This window comes from Jatropha curcas, chromosome 2, assembly GCF_041381405.1.
Source record: "Jatropha curcas cultivar XTBG-Jc1 chromosome 2, XTBG_Jcur_1.0, whole genome shotgun sequence".
NCBI classification, from domain to species: Eukaryota; Viridiplantae; Streptophyta; class Magnoliopsida; order Malpighiales; family Euphorbiaceae; genus Jatropha; species Jatropha curcas.
In genome coordinates this window covers 8,099,149-8,118,135 of record NC_143152.1, presented here as the reverse complement: position 1 = coordinate 8,118,135, position 18,987 = coordinate 8,099,149, and the positions used below count along the sequence as shown (strand labels likewise).

Sequence of the window (18,987 nt, the reverse complement as noted above, 5' to 3'; positions counted from 1 at the left end):
TCTTCATTCTCTCATTTATATACTATAAAATAAATATAAATTATCTCTCATTTATATATATTATACACAATAAATATAAATTATAAATAGATTATAAATCATAGTTGGATTATAGATATAGATATAAATTATAGAAAGACTTCAAGTTAAAAGTTAGAACCAAACATCCCCTAATTTCCTCTTTACCAACAACCACCACCTAAATTGGGCTTCATCATAAATAACAATTCTAAAATTGAACCATAGTGATTAAATAGGAATCTTTAGTCGGACATAAAAAAATATACCACCAAAAAAAGAGAAAAATCTTAACATTAAATTGCAAAAGATTACCAAAAGGGCCTTTCCTGTCTACTCAGGTGAAAAAGGCGCAGTAGGGCCAACATAAGCCTCACCTTTCATTTCTAATCTGTATTTTCCGATGCAAAAAGACAAAGCCCACGTGGCCCAGTCCATTGTATTTCCTGACTGGTGTACTGGTATAATGTCTCGGAAATCAAATCAAAAACCAATAAAATAAAATATCTCTATCAGATTAACGGTGGAAAATAAATCTGATGGGTCCTACTAACCCCATTCCCATGCATCTCTGTACTTCACACGTCGCACCCACTGCCTCCTTGGGCCTTGGCCGCTAAAAGCGCCCACACTCCAAATCAGAAATCTTTCTATGCTTGCCTGCCTCACGCATATCTCGCTGCTCTTTTTGAACTCACCACTCTCTATATATCAGTTGAGATCTTTCTCTTCTCTTCTATTCTCTTCAGAATTTCAGTTACGTCTTTTCTCATTGCCTTTCTTTCTCTCCCTCTGTTAGACGAGAAATGGTGTATTATACTATATCGGGAATTGGAATACATTCTCCATGTGTACCATCAGTTCACAAATCTCAGTTCATTGGCTTCCATGGTGATCGAAGGAGCTCTGGACTTTCCTTCTTGTTGAACAAGGAGCCATTTTCTCGTATAATTATTTCGTTCTCTGTTCTTATTCGTTTTTGATGTTCATACTTCTTTTGTGCTCGATCTCTGTTTGATTGATTTTTTTTTTTTTTTTTTTTTTTGGTGAATAGCTATCAGTTTGGATTTTAATTTACATGCTACAGGATTGTAACTAAAATGTTGTGTGTACTGGAACTAGCTTTTATGAGAGTAGTGCTGTTTTCCATTAATAATCAATATATTTATACCTGCTTGAATCATTCTGTCAGTTTTTGAACTTTTTTTTTCTTTTTGTGATTATAGTGATTATAGACTCAGGAATAATTGATTTTTAGAATTTTCATAAAGGCATTGTAATTGGATCAGAAAAGTTTAAATTTTGATTTTTGGAGTATGGTAACTCTCATGTTATAGTATAGTTTATTCTAAAATTTATTTCAGCTCATGTGGCTTCATGCGGTTGTGACGGAGAACCCCTGCTGGATTAGAGTCTTCTACCTTATTTGGTGCAAGGGGAGATCTTAGGAAATTGACCGTGGAACTGAATTCTTGGCAATACTTTTTAGTACAGCGTGTAGGAACTAGGAAGCACTTATTTTGTTGTTTGTTTTGGGTTAAGATGAGACCTTTACTGGTTATGTGATTTTCTTGATTAATTTGAGAAACAAATATTCTAAATTTGCCGTTTAGCCAATAGCTCACTAAGTTAGCAGTATCTGTGATTGAAACATCATCGTCCCCACCTCTCCAAACCAAGAGGAAAACAGTTCTTACTCTTTTTTTATGAGTTATTTCATTGTATCTGCAGAAGTAATTTGCTGTTTGTTTGTAGGGAAGATCTTTGCTGGAAAGTCCTCTTATGATTCTGACTCCTCAAATTTAGCAGTCACAGCTTCTAGTAAAGTCCTTGTTCCAGGTGGTCATATTGATAACTCTTCTACTTCGAAAGATCAGTTAGAAACACTTGGTGCAGTTGCTGAAGAATCTCAGGTTTGTGAATCTGTGTGATTACGTAAGGCACATGTAGAGTTGATTGTCAATATGTATTATACTTTTAGCTTGAATGGCATTTAAATTAGAGCTTCACATGCTTCGGTGGAGATATGGGGAATAAAAACTATAAATGCTTTTGTGAGTAGGGGTATGTATTGTGGGAAAAAAAAAAGATTGCAGTTTTTATACAAGACTAAAAGAACATTGAATAATGTTGTGAAAACTTGCGTTCAACTCTTTTCTAGAATATGTTTTGCAACTGAGAGAATGTGCAATCCTTGATATATATCTGAATAGATTGAAAAAAAAAAGGTTATAAAGTAAAAAGATAAGGAAATTGAGGAATGTATGTGATTCCATTGTTTGAGGGATGAGCAAAAGTGAGAGAAAGGGCAATAGTGTAGAAAGTAGTTGGAGGGACACACAAAATGTGACGATCCGACCTGGCAAAGCGGACTGAAGAGGTCGGGTATAGCAAAGCTTTTGGCAAGCTTCTAGGATGACAGATTAGCTAAGATAGTGGAATGTGGGGCACAAAAATGAATCAAATCATATGTTGAAGCAGAGAAAACTAATCACTAGATGCGCCTTTTGATGAAATGGCCTGGAGAGTTGAAAGAACTCCGGGATTAAGCATATTCACTTGAGGGAAATCTTAGGATGGGTGACCTTTTAGGAAGTTATCCATTCCACAGACAAAAGGATCCTGTCCAAATCCAAGGTGGGGTGGAATTGGCTTGCTTTAGAGGGATAATTTCTCTAGTGATTGGAGTCAGGGCGTGACAAAAAATGTATTCCCAAATTTGGAAAGAGTATGTGAGAAATGGCTTATTTTCTCTTCAGCTATGCATTTTTATCTCACAGAACATATAGAGCATTTAATTCTAATTTTTATATAATTCATAATTTCTTTATTCCCAAATCTCTATTTACTTTCCAAATAGGTCAAATTGATTTCTCTGTATTTTCCCCCACGCTTTCCTATTTTGTTTTCGAACATGGTGTAATAACTTCTGTCTGATTGGACCTTGTGATATTTTAAATGTCTGAAAAGGTCTTGCCACAAAACCTCATGTTGTTAAAAGGCAGTGGCAAAAACATGGACTTTGTAAGAAGCAGGCAAAAGGATCTTATATGGAAACAACTGTTATTTTTGAAACATATTACACGATCCCTTCTGGATGGACCAAACATCATAAGATCATTGATCTACCTGAATTCTATTTTCATGATGGTTGATAGAACATATTTTTTTGACTGAATTGTTTTATGGGCTTAACTAAAGGCTAAAGTCATGTGCAGTCGCATTTGGTGTTTTCTTAGACATTTAACACAGTCTATTTGAGTTGACTAACTAGCGTAGTCAGAATTTAGTCTGATATCTTCAATTTTCTTTATTTACCCTGATATAGTTACAAGTGTATGACATCATAATTCCAACTTAATTCCTTAGATGCTTAGACCTTTGTGATGCTTCTGTTAGGTGGTTAGTAATGCAGTGAATCTCGAGATGGAAAATGACAAGAATGTTGAGGATAAAGTAACACAGGAGGCATCTATTCCTTTGCATGAGGCAGTTAGCTCTGAAAAAGGTGAATCTGAATCAAGGTCCATTACAACATCTGGCATTGGAAAAAGTGAATCTAAGACAAGGTCGATTCCTCCACCTGGCACAGGGAAAAGAATATATGAAATAGATCCAAGCTTGACAGGTTTCCGTCAGCATCTTGATTATCGGTGAGTTATGCCTTCACTTACTAATATTTTTGAGTGGTCCTTCGCAATTACAAAACTCTTTTCTCCTCATTTACAATGCATGTTTGCAATGATTCTGTAAAGAACAATACTAAAAGATGTCACATTATTTAATTTCATAAATTATGTTTATTTTTGAGCAGTTTTAACACTATTCTGTAATTTTATAGTCTCAATTTTTATCAAATAATTGAAGATTGTAATTGCATGTGGCATAGCATGCTAGTACCTCATATCCTTCTGCCTTGCTTTTGCTTACGTTTCATTTGAAGTTATCTTTATTTGATTTTTTTCCACTTCAAATAGTATAACTAAACAGAAAATAATCATGTCTCTACAAAGGAAAACTTTGACACCATCCCCACCTACTTCTTTGAAATATTTTATCTGAAATAGTTGGTAAAAGAATCATACTGCTTGCTTAAAATCATCAAAATTACCCAGCTGAAAACCAAGGAAATTTAAATTTTCCATGAAAGAGGGATCTAAAATATGATTTCTCATTTTATTTGTGCAGTTCAACAGAGTTTTTTTTTAGTATGATTGTCTAAATCTAAGGTTGATGTGTTATTTAAAATTCTTTCTAGAATGAATAATGTGCTGCAATAGTGCTTAGTTATCCTCTTATTAGACTACATATCTCTTATTTATGTGCCTTTTTTGTTCATTTATATACTGCTTCTTGTCTGAGTTTGTTTTAAATTGCGATAGTTCAGATATTATAGTGGTATGGAGGGCGGAGCATATTGAAGTTGGAAAAGAAAGTGAAAGGCAGAGTTAGGGCAATGTGAGGAGTAGTAGAAAATGATTTAGCACCCCTATATCTTTTCTAAGATGTAGCTCTAAATAGAGTGGAATAGAGGAAAATGATCCATATAATGGATCCCAATTTTTTTTTTTTTTTCCTGTATTTAGTCTAATTTCTTCTCCAATTACAGTTTTTCCCAGTACAAAAGACTGCGTGCAGAAATTGACAAGTATGAAGGTGGCTTGGATGCATTTTCTCGTGGCTATGAAAAGTTTGGTTTCACACGCAGGTATTAATATTTTTCTGATCCCTGCAGATTTAATTTTTCTTACCTTTTCCATATCAATATTTTAGCTTCTATATGTCCATCTTTTATTTACTTCGATCTATATTTTTTGATATCTAATTTAATCCATAATTTTTTATATCATTGTTTTTCATCTCATTGAACTGTAATTTGAAAAATATTGAAAAAACCTCTGATGTGAACAGCAGTGGAAAATATAAAGAATTACTTTATATATAAAAAAGGCATAGAATGTTCTATGTTTAAATATAATATGTTCCACAGAAGTGTCATTATTGTGATGAGACTTGAGAAAATTATTCGGTAGAAACAAGGTTATCAAAATAGGCTTTTTAATTAGAATTAGTGGACAACCCACAAAATCGAATAGTAAAACCATAAAATTTTTCAAACTGCAGTAAAATTTTGCAAACCATCTAAAATAGAACAGCTTCACGAACATATGCACAACCCACACTTCAAAAATACAATGCATATTAGCTATAGTAATATTTGCTCATTCACCCTAATCTAATAAACCAAGTTCAAAAAATCAAATATAATGGAAAATATAAATTACAATAGACTAAAATTAAAATCTAGAGATATTCATTACAAAAAGAAATAAAATTGTTCAAGTTGGACTCCCTAATTCCATTACAAGATATTGTTTTTTGGCTGATGCTTTAGGGGCTTTTATATGGGTTTTAAATTGCAGAAATATTGATAAAGATCAGCCCATTTAGTCAATTTTAGTGCCAAGGTAAAATCTATCTAATTTTAACAATTTTAATGATTTTATTTCGATTTTACCATGATTTTATGAAATTACGATTCTTTGTGCAAGTTGACACGTTCTTCTGTATTAAAATTGTAAACTCATACAAATTTTACGAGTTGAATCGCGATTTTGATGATGTTGCGTAGAAATATTGATAGAAAACCTTATCAGTTCATAATGTAATCCTGACTGTTGTGAAATAATTCTTCTTGAGCTGATTTTTTCCAACTTTACTGGTTACCAAATTTTAGTTTTTCTGTTTGTTACTTACGATTGAAATTTGAGTTTTTTTTTCGGGTGAAATGACTAGAGTTTTCTCTCATCTTATTTTGTTAAAGGATTTAATAGTGTGTTCTATTCCAGTGATTTTGGAAGGGACAGATCCTTCTACCTACAGTCATGACTTTGATTAGGCAGATTAGTTTGCACTTCATTGGTTCAACTAAGATTGGTGAAAATAATGTACTTTGTGTTCTGGTGGCCTATGAAATAGATGGTCTTAGCCCCATAGGAATTGAATACTTTCACCTACTTTTCTGTGGCAATTGTTTATGGATTTTTTGCGCGTGACTGAAACCTTGGATATGTTCACTTCATGGATGTTACTTCAGTTATATGCATTTAAACCAAAAATAAACAATAAACAATAACTTTGAAATTCTACTGAATTCATTCTATCAATCAAGTTACCCTGAGTTAATTCTTGTCGCGTGCTGATTATAACTTCTGCATTCAGTGAAACAGGAATAACTTATAGGGAGTGGGCACCGGGAGCTAAGGTTTGTTCTTACCATTTCTTTCTATTTTGCGATTTTAAGCATTCAGTATACGCGCTTCCAGAATTATGATATTCTTAGGACTGTATAATCTCAGTATGGTGACATTTGAGTTGAGGTTTCGGCTTGAAACCCCATCTATTTGGTTGTGGTACCTGTATTACAAAACAAATGCACATGTTTAGTAGTCTGATTGTATAACTCTCCATTAATTTATTCACGGGGATGCTTTTTTTTTTTTTTGTGGTTCATCATTTGTGTCACAAGAAAAAATGTATTTTTGTTTTGTCAGCTGATAATGAGAAAGATGCTTGTCCTTTTCTGTTTTTCTAATATATTGTATATTTATATTGGTTTCAGTCGGCTGCTTTGATTGGAGATTTTAACAACTGGAATGCCAATGCCGATGTTATGACTCGGGTATGCTCCTGCATGGCTTGGTTGAGTTTTGCAATAAACCTTTTCCCCTTAGTTGAACTGATTCCACATATAGTTATTGTTGGAAATTTTGGTCTCCCTTCTTTCATCTTTTTTTATATTAAAAAGTTCTTTCTGTTCTCACTTATATTTTACTTGCAATGCCCTTTACCTTTTCCTCCTTAATTGATTCAATTATCTGTGTTCCCAAATGATAAATATTTTTTTTTTTTTGAAAACTGAACACTGTATGTTGATAAGACTCAATCTAGACATGGAACTAGGAAGACTTGTTTCTATGACAAGTATTTTAATAATAACTAATAAAAAAGCTTCATGGAGGAGATTGCCAGCTAAGAAATACTATAATTAAACTCTTTTGTTGCTAGTACAGGAAGTTAAGGGTTCATATCCCCTGTCCTCCTCTGTTGAATTAGAAAATATTTCTCTTCAGTAATTTGTTTGTTTGGCCAAACAGTCTTGGATTTTTTGATGGAACTATATTTTTATTTTCAAATGGTTGAATAAGGATCAATTATCAACAAGCATTTTCCAGGTCAATTATATTACATTCTGCATTTGGCACTTCTAGTTTAAATTATATCTGGCTCAAGTTCTGCGATTTTGCTTGTTCATATATGCTATTGTTTTTTTTTTTTATACAAGTTGCACATGGGAAAGGAGAATTAGCATTGTTTGATCACCTGCTTGCCATATGGTTAGGTTTAGACACAGTTCTCTCTCTCTCTCTCTCTCTCTCTCTCCTTTTTCTTTTTTTTTTTTTTGGGGGGGGGGGGGGGGGTTGGGGTTGGGGTGGGGTGGTCAGGGTGGTGATGGTGGTTTTGGTTGGGTGTGGTGTTTTGGGGGGGGGGGGGGGGGGAAAGAGGTGAATGGAGTAAGAGCATTGATCATATCAAGAACAATGTCAAAAACCGCGTCCAAGTTTCATCAATAATATGTTTCTATAATGATCTACTATTTACTTGCTACATTTCAATTCTCTTTCTTTTAGATCCCCTATAATGTGCAAATTCCTCGCCTACCTATGCAGAATGAATTTGGTGTTTGGGAGATCTTTTTGCCAAATAATGTAGATGGTTCACCACCAATTCCACATGGTTCTCGAGTGAAGGTAATATTTCTCAAGAATGAACTTTGGAATCTTACTATACAGAGTGTAACTTTTATACTTTAAATTTGACTCTCACTGCTTATCAATTCTTCTCCTGTATCTACTTTTCCCCTTTTCAAGCAAATAAAATAATCTGGCTTCTCTGTCCTTCAAGTCTGAAGATGTATTCAAATATTGATAAATAGTAGCTTCTAGGAAGGTTGTTACTTTTTAGTTGTTTTGTTGAACTTGCTGGAAAAGAATATCAAGAAAAAGAGGAGGTTGTATATAGTTAGTGAATATCTTGTGAAATCAAGCAACTTTGACAGATGTTAAGAGTGAAATTTTGTCTTTTATCTGCATTACCTACAATACAACAAATAATGCTAATATCTGAATCTGTAAAAAGATATGATGCTCTTATTGATAGGATAATGAATAAGTGCTCATCTTGCATGAAATTAACATTATACCTTCTTTGCTGGGTGACAAAATTCTCCTTAAATTATCTGTTGCTGAACTGCTTGCCCTGAAACGTGTTGATACCCATCAACATATCTGGCATAGGCCATGGGTTCAAACTGGAAATGTCCATCCGAGATTGTTGGTGTTTTTTTTTATTAAATATCTATAAATGAAAAAATTTCTTATAAGATAAGGAGGGAAATTACAAAGAGAAGGATGGTGCAAAATTATGCAAGAGAAAATTAACAAAGCCCTATTTTCTCTGGATATTTGTTAGAGTTACATCTTTATTAGCTATTCTCTATCTCAACAACAGAACTGGCTGTACTTGTGTTAAAACCTAGTGTTTCTCTCCGGTTAAGTACTTCAAATAACTGCAATGTAGCATAACCAATATGTTTGTGCTTCTTTCCCTTTAAAGTATACTTAATATCATATGCGATGTTTGTGCATGTGTGCAAAGAGGAAAAAGAGGGGTTGTTGTTGGCGAGTCTACTTTCTGCAACATGTTTTTCACACTTACTAAGAAGACATCATGTATGATATGGCATCATTTTATCTTCTTGCATTGAATTATGATGAGATCTCATGTTAGCAGTTGGGAATCATTATGACTTGGTAAAAAATACTAGCTATATTAATTAAGGTCTTTGAGTTCATGCAGTGTCGCCATTGAACTACATTATTCCAATATATAAATATTGTGAATCTAAAACTCCATATCTGAGTCATAAACCTTAATTTGACCATACAATTGTAGATACGCATGGATACTCCATCTGGCATCAAAGATTCTATTCCTGCCTGGATCAAGTTCTCAGTACAGGCACCGGGTGAAATCCCATACAATGGCATATATTATGATCCACCAGAGGAGGTATGTTTATTTCTTTTTCTTCTCTCTTACTTTAACTGGGAACAATTATAGAAGTTACTGATTTGGAACTATATGTTGATAGCATCTGGAGTTTTTGTCCAGAAAAAAAGCAGCATAAAAATGTAAAAATTTGGCAGTAATATTACTAATGGTTAGACCGGATTTGTTGTTGGTCCTGCCAATCATGACCTGCAACCTTTTTAATTGAGGTAGCTGCTCCGAAGACCAGAAATAACATTATGGAAAAAAAAAAAAAAAAGTGAGACCCTGAATTCATACTCATGGTCTCAGATGGAATTTTTATATTTTGCAGACAAGAATATTAATTTGCCAGTAATATTACTAATGGTTAGACCTGAATTTGTTGTTGGTCCTGCCAATCCTGACCTTCAACCTTGTTAATTGAGGTAGCCGTTCCGAAGACCAGAAATAACATTGTGGAAAAAAAAAGTGAGACCCCAACTTCATACTCATGGTTGAGAGATGGAATTTTTATATTTTGCAGGCAAGAATTGTTTGCTAGTTTAGAAAACATAACATCAAGATCAAAAGTTCACTAGCTCTGCCCTATTTTTTGTACACGTCAATAATCCATGTATTACTTGTAGCCTGATTTTCTCCTCTCTCTCTCTCTCTCTCTCTCTCTCTCTCTTTTTTTTTTTTTTTTTTTTTTTTTGTGATAAATTAGCAATTGAGAGCTGGAATTTTCATATTTTGCAGACAAGAATCATTTGTTAATTAAAAAACATAAAATCAAGATCAAAAGTTCACTAGCTCTGTCCTATTTTATACACGCAAATAATCCATGTATTGTTACTTGAAATCTGATTTTCTCCTTTTGCTTTGTGATGGACTAGCAAATTCATTATTTGTATTTTTAATAAGATTAAGATGCAAAACTTGGTTTAACTACTCTGTTTTCTTGGTAGTTTGTTTTTGTGACTTGCTTTTAAATTGATATGCTTGTTCATTTCTTTACAGGAGAAGTATGTGTTTAAACATCCTCAGCCAAAGAGACCAAAATCACTTAGGATTTATGAGTCACATGTTGGAATGAGTAGTACGGTGCGCATCTTTCTGCTTTATCTCTCATTTAAAAGGTTTTGATTCTATTATCTGCAACGTTCATTATCATCTTTAAAGCTTAAGGATTTGACCATTTCTCAAAATACAGAGGTTCAACTGTTATGATATTCTTCTTTCCCCCAAAATTCGAACAGTTTAAGGACAATCTTGTTTACTCTTTTTATTTTTGTCTCATGGAGGTGATCCAGAAAGGCCTTAAGCCTTTAAATGCAGTGGAGTTTTGTTAGGCACAAAATTCACTAGCCTATCTGTGTTTCTAATCTAAAATAGTGTGAGAAATTTCTATTTTAGCTTCTCAACTAGAAAACTTGTTCTGGGTTCTGGTTTTCCCGTCAGGCCTAGAAAAGGTGACTCTCAGGCATCCTTTTTAGACCATATATTCCAAAGAACATCATCGAAATTATACATGCAACTGATGTAAGGGTTCCGGATTGAAGAGGAACTGAAATTTCTTTCCTTTCAGTGCAGTTATGTCAAGGAAAGAGGAACACTTTACAAATAAGAAGTCATAACTAGATGAGCCATAATTTGAGAGACAGTCAACTCTCCCTTTAACTCGTCCATTAAGTTATTGAGGCTAGCATAAGCTTTAGCAAGTTTTATTGAGGCTAACTCGTTCATTTAGGTTATGAGCAAGCTTCTATTTGTGCTTGGTAATCATTTGATTGATAGTTTTTATTTATAACTGTTTTCTAAAAGAATCTTATGGAAGTTATAATTTTATGATTTCATGTAATGATAGCATAGATTATAATGTTAAAAAAAGTATATTAAGTTTACTGTTTTAACAAATTTGTTCCTTGAATAAATTTATAAATGGTTGCATTTACAATTTATTTAAATGATAACTCTTAGCACGTGTTTTTGCTTATTCTAACAATTGAACTAGGCTTGAGAGTGCCAAACCTCAGCTTGGCTTTCTTATTCATCACTCTATTCAGATTACAGCTGTGGTAGATTAATTTATTGACTATTTTCCTACAGATTTATCTTTTTTGTTTGCGTTGATTTTTTATGCTTCAAATTGTTTATGGCTTCTATTGAGTTACTAGATAAAGTGTCTAGTTGATTTAAATCTATGTGCCTAATGAGTGTTGGATATCAACTTGGTCAAGTAGTGCCAATGTGCCATGAACCTTTGCTTAAAATCTTTTTATCTATTTTTCTTCCCTTTTTTTTTTTTTTATTCTTTTAGTCTTTGTTGTTTCTCACTTGCAATGTCACCAACTCACCTGTGAAATGCAGGAACCAATTATTAATTCATATGCCAACTTTAGAGATGATGTGCTTCCTCGCATCAAAAAGCTTGGCTATAATGCCGTACAGATTATGGCTATTCAAGAGCACTCATATTATGCTAGTTTTGGGTATACTCTTTGTTTGGCATGAGCTGGACCTTCATTATTCCTCTACTTTTTATTTTTTTTGTAACTTTTATCCTCAGTTCTTGTTTTCAAGTTGGTAGGAGGGCTTGCTTTCCTATCACCTCATAAACTGTAAAAAATTCCCTTTTGTGCAATGCAGTTACCATGTCACAAACTTTTTTGCACCTAGTAGCCGGTTTGGAACTCCTGATGATCTGAAGTCCCTGATAGATAAAGCTCATGAGTTAGGGCTGCTTGTTCTCATGGATATTGTTCATAGGTAATAATTGCTGTGAACATTAAAGAATGCTTTTGATATTTAAATCCTGATGTATTAGGGAATTGATTGATCACATTGCAGACTGTCTCTGTTCTTTCTTTTTTGGATTCGGCTGAGTATAGACTTTGGCAGAATTTTAAAACCAAATTCTCTGTGGGCTTCTTTCTTCTCCTTACCTTTCCTTTTTTTTTTTTTTTTTTTCCCTGCAATGTCTATGCTCAACTCCGCATAGGTAAGTGTCAAAATGTTCAATTTTGTACTTACTAAACACTTGTGAAGAGAGCAAAATACCTGAGCCAGGTTGCCCAATCTATCTTGTGTTTGTTGACCAAATATTCTTTTCATCCACATATAGCTGCACCTGAAGTTCCAGGCAGAAGTGTCCTAGTTACAAAATAAATTAATTCTTCATCATCTAAGACTATACAGTAGTTTACCTGGTTATCTCGACTCTATGCTATTTTATGGCTAGCAAATACGTCCTTCTGCATGTTGTTCGATGATGCCAGAGTGTTCTCTTATTTTCTGTTACCTCAGCTCCTACTGTGATCTTTTGTTGCGAGTCTTAGCTGAATTTTACTACCTCCTAATATTTCAGTAATGTTCATTAATGTTTTGCCTTAACATCAGCCATGCATCAAATAATACATTGGATGGGCTGAACATGTTTGATGGTACTGAAGGTCACTACTTTCACTCTGGATCTCGAGGTCATCATTGGATGTGGGACTCTCGCCTTTTCAACTATGGAAGCTGGGAAGTACGTAACGATCTGAAGCTTAAGAAATAGTTTATTGCAATATTTGCAGTGTTCTTTCCCTTTATCCTTTCATTGATACCAAATCTTGCTTATTGATTCAGGTACTAAGGTATCTTCTTTCAAATGCAAGATGGTGGTTGGATGAGTACAAGTTTGATGGTTTCAGATTTGATGGTGTGACTTCAATGATGTACACTCACCATGGATTGCAGGTATCATTTAAGTGGCTTGGAAAATTTTCGTGTTTTTCTTGATGAAGTATAATGTCTTCTTACTTCTAAACAGTTTACTTTAAAGGCTTTCATGTACCTGATTTGTCAGATAGAAACAGCAGAAACGCGATCTTTTTTCTCTCTTTGAACTTGATTCTTTTTTTAAATCAACAAAACCTTATTTGAAGCACTATTGGTGGGTTTTACGAGGTGCTTTGACATTGAGCCTATTGAAGATTAACATGCAACTTAATCATGTTCTTTTTTTTTTTTTTTTTGACTTGTGCTTTGGCGACATCTCTGTCTCTTTCCCTGACAAAAATTCTTGTGAGTTCTGTAGGTATCTTTTACTGGCAATTACAATGAGTACTTTGGATTTGCAACTGATGTAGATGCTGTGACCTACTTGATGCTTGTGAATGATATGATTCATGGTCTCTTCCCAGAGGCTGTCACTATTGGTGAAGATGTATGTTAATCCCATCTTTGGAGGAGTCATTAAAGGACTCTGCTTGATCTGATGCAAATTCTTTTTCACTTTACTTAATTGTTGCTTATAATGATAATTCCTTTCTTTGCAGGTTAGTGGAATGCCAACATTTTGCATTCCAGTTGAAGATGGTGGTGTTGGATTTGATTACCGTCTCCACATGGCCATTGCTGATAAATGGATTGAGATTCTCCAGTATGTTTTCATCAAAACCTTTAGGACTTCGTTTAACTACCTTTATTTGATGTTAGTTTTAAGATGGAAGACCAAATCTAACATATTTGTTGCTTTGCATTGATACTGGCTGTAGGAAGAGAGATGAAGACTGGAGAATGGGTGACATTGTACACACGCTGACCAACAGAAGGTGGTTGGAAAAGTGTGTTGCTTATGCTGAAAGTCATGACCAAGCTCTCGTTGGTGATAAAACTATCGCATTTTGGTTGATGGACAAGGTCATATAATTTCTTGCTCATTGATATTGCGCACATCACTGAACCTGAAGAGTATGCACACAAAAACAATTCAAAAGTTGAAGTGTCAATATGCTTTATTGTTCTAAGGATGGGATTCAATTTGCATTTCTGTGGTAATTACTTTATGAACATATTCTTGCTGGAGAAAGATTGAAAAATAGAGTATAGCATTACCTATGAGTTTCATTCTTTATAATGTTTTAGGCTGTTCGAGTTTAGGCACCAGTGCATTGTCTACCTGTAAATAGTTCTTTTCCTTTCCATTTTGTAAACATAGCTCAGAAAATCAGTTGGATTGCTTTGTCACTCTAACTTTAAACATTAAATTGATTTACTTATTTTTTGACCATGACATGTTTGGAGTCAAACAAATAGCACCGTGTAAGAGCTTCCAAAGAAAACGAGACAGAAGCATACGTTAGTAGTTACTGTCATCCAATTTATCCTATTCACCTTAGGAAAACTTTCTCAGGATATGTACGACTTCATGGCTCTCGACAGACCATCTACCCCTCTTATAGATCGTGGAATAGCATTGCACAAAATGATCAGGCTTATTACCATGGGATTGGGCGGAGAAGGATATTTGAATTTTATGGGAAATGAATTTGGGCATCCTGGTAAGATTGCTTAATTCAGTTAAACTGGTTATTAATTGTGAGTGTCCTTTGGCTTATTGTTATTTGATGAACTGATATTCATCCATGATTCATGTATATAGTTTTTTATTTCTTTATTTTTCCTTTGATTAGAGTGGATTGATTTCCCAAGAGGCGAACAACAGCTTCCCAGCGGCAAAGTAATTCCAGGGAACAATCACAGTTATGATAAGTGCCGACGTAGATTTGATTTAGTAAGTTGTTTTTTTTTTTTTTTCCTGATTTTATAGCTCATTTTTATTAGCCAATTTCTTTAGTTTCATTGATGATTTCATCGTGTCGCTTAGCATTGGTATTAACAACTGATCAGTAACATGATGGAGCAACTTCTTCTATATCAAGACATAGGCAAATTTCTACTGGTTGGGTCTGGATTCTCTGTTGATCCTTGATCTATTGGAGAGTAATAATATAGGTATTTGTGCTGAAAAGTAAATAGCCAAGCAGGAGCATAAACAAATCACCTTTACTAAGGACTCAATGATGTAGCTTTACGATGCAATAAATGACGGACCAGCCATAATTTAGAGGCTTAATCTGAGGCATATTAATTAAGACTTCCTTAACCTTTTTCTAATTATTCTAAAGGAGAAATAACCAAAACCAATCCATATTAAACTGAAACCACTGGATTTGAAGACATTTTTTTCTATTTTTTTTAGAAACTGAATTTTCAACTAGGTTGCAGTTTTCCATGTTTTAGCAACCTCATCAACTGAACCAATCAAATACCACCTATGTGTTATTGTTCAGTTTGCTCAATTTCGTTTCCATAAAGAAGGGTACTTGCCTTTGCATAACAACCTTCATAAAAGGGAAAAGAATCTTCCTGTTTTATGTTTCCCCTTAGGGCTTCGTCAATTCATAGAAAATATTGAAAGAAGTTAGAAATAGTATGGACTAGGAGGATTTAGAATTGGCTGATCATGCGACTTTGTATGCTGTGTTACTCAGAGTTGGGTAGGCGAAAAAAGCTTATACATGACATAAGTATGTAGCCTGCTTTTGGACTGTAAATAACTAAATGTGACTTGGTTAGATGTAATAACTCAGTTTTATTTTGGTTCCATTTTCTTTTTCTTCTATTGCCAGGTTTTCCTTTTTGATTTAGAACATGATTTGGATTCTTGAACCAAGCAAAACTTTCTAACTGATTTTTCTTAACATTCTGAAGTTCGATTATTAGGATACTATTGTGCACCTCTCTCTCTGTGCATGTGTTATCAATTTTATTGTTGTATACATCGCCATAGAAGAAAAAGAAAGAGGTCACAATTCATTTGAATTAATTTACTCTGGCACATTGTGATCGTTAATACCTTTTGAGGATCTTCTTACAGTTATACTGCTTTTGTGCAAGACTATCTATATGCTGGCCTCTGAAAACATTTTTCAAGAATTACCTAACCAGCAGATTCAATAAAGCATCGCTGGCGTAACTTGTTAAAGATATATGCTTGTTTAAGCATGTGAATATCTTACCGTTTTGAGTTTCAAGGACATTGTGGTCATGTATGACTTTTGCATTGTTATAAATGTCTCTTTGTTGAAGATCATGTCTGTTGCTAATGGATGCTCACCAATATGACCTGGCAACTATAAATCTATGATTGTTTAAGATGGTTGAGATCTTTATCTGTTTAATGTTTCTACCAAGTCATAGGGAGAATATGCCAACAAGATGATTAAAAAATTGGAAAAAGACATAATTTTAGCCACATAAAGAACTTTGTCCTGCTCCTTATTAGTAAGTTTGCCTTGTGTCTTCTGATGCAGTAATCACCTTTGTTCGGTTCTTTTCCATCATCTTATTACTGTTTCAACTCACCTTTGTGCCTTATGAAAGTAGGTGTTCCAGGATAGGTTGTAGATAAATTTTGATGTGTCCAATTCATTTTTGGTGTGCATGCACAGGGGGATGCAAAGTATCTAAGGTATCATGGAATGCAAGAATTCGATCGGGCAATGCAGCATGTTGAAGCAGCCTATGGTGTAAGTTCCAACCATACCATTTGTTTGGTGTCAATTTGGTGGCTGTTGTCCAGAATTCACAGATTATCCATTTGTTTGTGATTATTCTGCGTACACTGCTAAAAGAATTAGAATCACTAGATACTTTTTTCACACAAAATGCTGGTATTGGTAGAATAGGCAGTCTATCTCTGCTAGACACTCATTTAATCATCCCCTCCTTACACTACAACGGGATACCATAAGCACATTATCATCAGTCACAACTCAACATGTTAGAAGGCCATTGTGATTTACACTATACCTTGTGGTTTAAAATTTCCATGACAGTTTGCAAAAAATAAAATAACTAGGTAAACATTTAAGAGAAGGCATTAAATTGTTTGAAATGGATCCCACAATGTCATAGATAGTGGCTGGATGTGACATCGTCCCTAGTAACTATTATTTACTATTGTTGCTGAAATTTTTTGAGTAAGAAATTTTACGAGATAAGTTTGTTTCTATGCTTCCTAAATGTCCCTATTTTACGTATTTTCCATTAAGTTATTAACCTAGATATCTCATTAAGCATAATGGTAACCTTCATCTACTGATTTTATCTGACATTATTAGCTGTTATTAATTTCACGTTGTTGAGAACTTCAAAATTATAGCTAAAGGAGTACAGAGAAAACTGAGATAATAAATTTAGATTGCTGAAGTATTGCAGAGCAGTAAAATTGTTATGACCTTAAGAGAATTATACCTCAAAAGATAGCTATTGAGGTTGGAGACAGCCTGAGTTCATACTTACAATGTGAGATCCAAGATAAGTCTCATACCTTGTCTTGCAACTAGCATCCTGACATCCCTTCACACTCCACAATCTTAGCTTCGTGCGAGGGTGGTTGTATGCTATGTCTTTTCCTAGCCCCGGGCGAACATTGCAATATCAGCGTCACCATCTGCGCCACTTTATTGTAAATGGGAGAACCGGTAATTGGCTATGATATTAATTGTTATGGACGTGGGAGCGCCATACCTCAAAAGCTAGTTGTTGAGGTTGGAGAGTCCAAGTTCATATAAACCTTTTACATTGAAATCCTATACTTCCAATATGGGACTTAAGACAAGTCTCATAAATTGTCTTGCAACTAGTATCCTAACAGAAATATAGTAGACGTTGAAGATTGTCATATAATTTTTTTATGGTCCCATATTATCTATTACTAAAAAGCTTGAATATCATACTTTGTCAATGTTTAATGTGGACATTGGAAGAAAATCATTTGATGTGTTTCTTCATTGAGCTTATATAAAACCTATGCTCGTTTCGGATTGTTCCTTTTTTTTATTTTTTATTTTTGAAAATGGAATGAATATAAGGCAACTGTTGATGCAGTTCATGACTTCTGAGCACCAATTTATATCTCGAAAAGATGAAGGAGATCGGATCATTGTCTTTGAGAGGGGAAACCTCGTTTTTGTGTTCAATTTTCATTGGTCTAACAGCTATTCGGACTATCGAATTGGTTGCGTAAAGCCAGGAAAGTACAAGGTATGGTCTTTTTATCTTTCTTCAGTGGTCATATATATAAAAAAAATCACTTGTTTTAATTATGGGCTCTGCATATGTCATGCTTTGGATGATTAATCTTGTGTGATCTGTGATGAGCGACTCATTATTGATCTTGTTTTAATCCAAGGTTGCTAAATTTTTCATATTATAAGCCAAATGTTTTCCAATTTTATGCTTAGACCATGTTGTTACTCTTTCAGATTGTCTTGGATTCTGATGATACCTTGTTTGGAGGCTTCAGCAGGCTTAATCACAATGCTGAGTACTTCACTTTTGTAAGAAAATTCACCTGAAACCTAGATTTTACTTTCCTACTCCAACTCTCCCCTTATAAACATAAAATAAAATGGGTTTTGAATTTGTATATTTAATTTTGCAGGAAGGATGGTATGATAACCGGCCCCGATCCTTCATGGTGTATGCACCAAGCAGAACAGCAGTAGTCTATGCTTTAGTGGAGGATGAAGAGAAACCAACCATCACCGTCGATAGCTAAGATAAAGGATCTTACAACAGGTTCCTCTGAAGCAGGAATAACATTATTGATCTACAGGAATGACAATCACTTGGGCCTACAATCGATGTCACAATCCTTGCGCTTTTTCGCTCAGCACTTTCACCAGCCAAGTCAGCCCAGTTGAAACTGAAAAGGGAAAGAGAAAGATGTTTGCCAGATCGCAGAACCATGCAAATATCCTAGCCAGCTCGAACTTTTAAATCATACAAGCAAAGTTTCCTGTGGCAAAACCATTACTGTGTAAATGCTTTATTTAGCGTTTAGCAGAGCTAAGTTATGTTTATACACGTCCAGATAAGCAGATAAGTTTTTGTGTATAGGCGGTACAAGGAAAACTGCCGTGACAACTGGTGGTGCTTTTTTAATAAGTTTCAAAATCTCTAGACTATATATTTTTGTCAAGTTAGGCTGTACCATGGTGGAGCCACTATCTGCAAGAACCAAAATGTCAGTTTCAGGCT

At 34.4% G+C, this 18,987-nt stretch overlaps 1 protein-coding gene across 3 annotated transcripts; it reads left to right on the top strand.

The window, feature by feature from the left end:
• Nucleotides 1-619: 619 nt before the first annotated feature.
• On the top strand, nucleotides 620-18,928 carry LOC105629464 (1,4-alpha-glucan-branching enzyme 2-2, chloroplastic/amyloplastic). Of its 3 annotated transcripts, none has more exons than XM_089717383.1 (23): nucleotides 620-732; nucleotides 818-963; nucleotides 1,774-1,931; nucleotides 3,418-3,671; nucleotides 4,628-4,726; nucleotides 6,241-6,283; nucleotides 6,641-6,700; nucleotides 7,710-7,829; nucleotides 9,034-9,150; nucleotides 10,132-10,215; nucleotides 11,482-11,603; nucleotides 11,761-11,880; nucleotides 12,511-12,640; nucleotides 12,742-12,852; nucleotides 13,193-13,321; nucleotides 13,434-13,537; nucleotides 13,653-13,797; nucleotides 14,291-14,438; nucleotides 14,571-14,671; nucleotides 16,392-16,469; nucleotides 17,833-17,988; nucleotides 18,210-18,284; nucleotides 18,389-18,928. In XM_089717383.1, the coding sequence occupies exons 1-23, from the start codon at nucleotides 671-673 to the stop codon at nucleotides 18,503-18,505; spliced, it is 2,679 nt and encodes an 892-aa protein (XP_089573509.1). In that variant the 5' UTR covers nucleotides 620-670; the 3' UTR covers nucleotides 18,506-18,928. The 3 variants fall into 3 exon arrangements, with proteins under 3 accessions (XP_089573509.1, XP_089573510.1, XP_089573511.1); XM_089717384.1 differs by having other exon boundaries at nucleotides 622-732; nucleotides 7,749-7,829; XM_089717385.1 differs by having other exon boundaries at nucleotides 633-963.
• The last annotated feature ends 59 nt before the right edge of the window (nucleotides 18,929-18,987 follow it).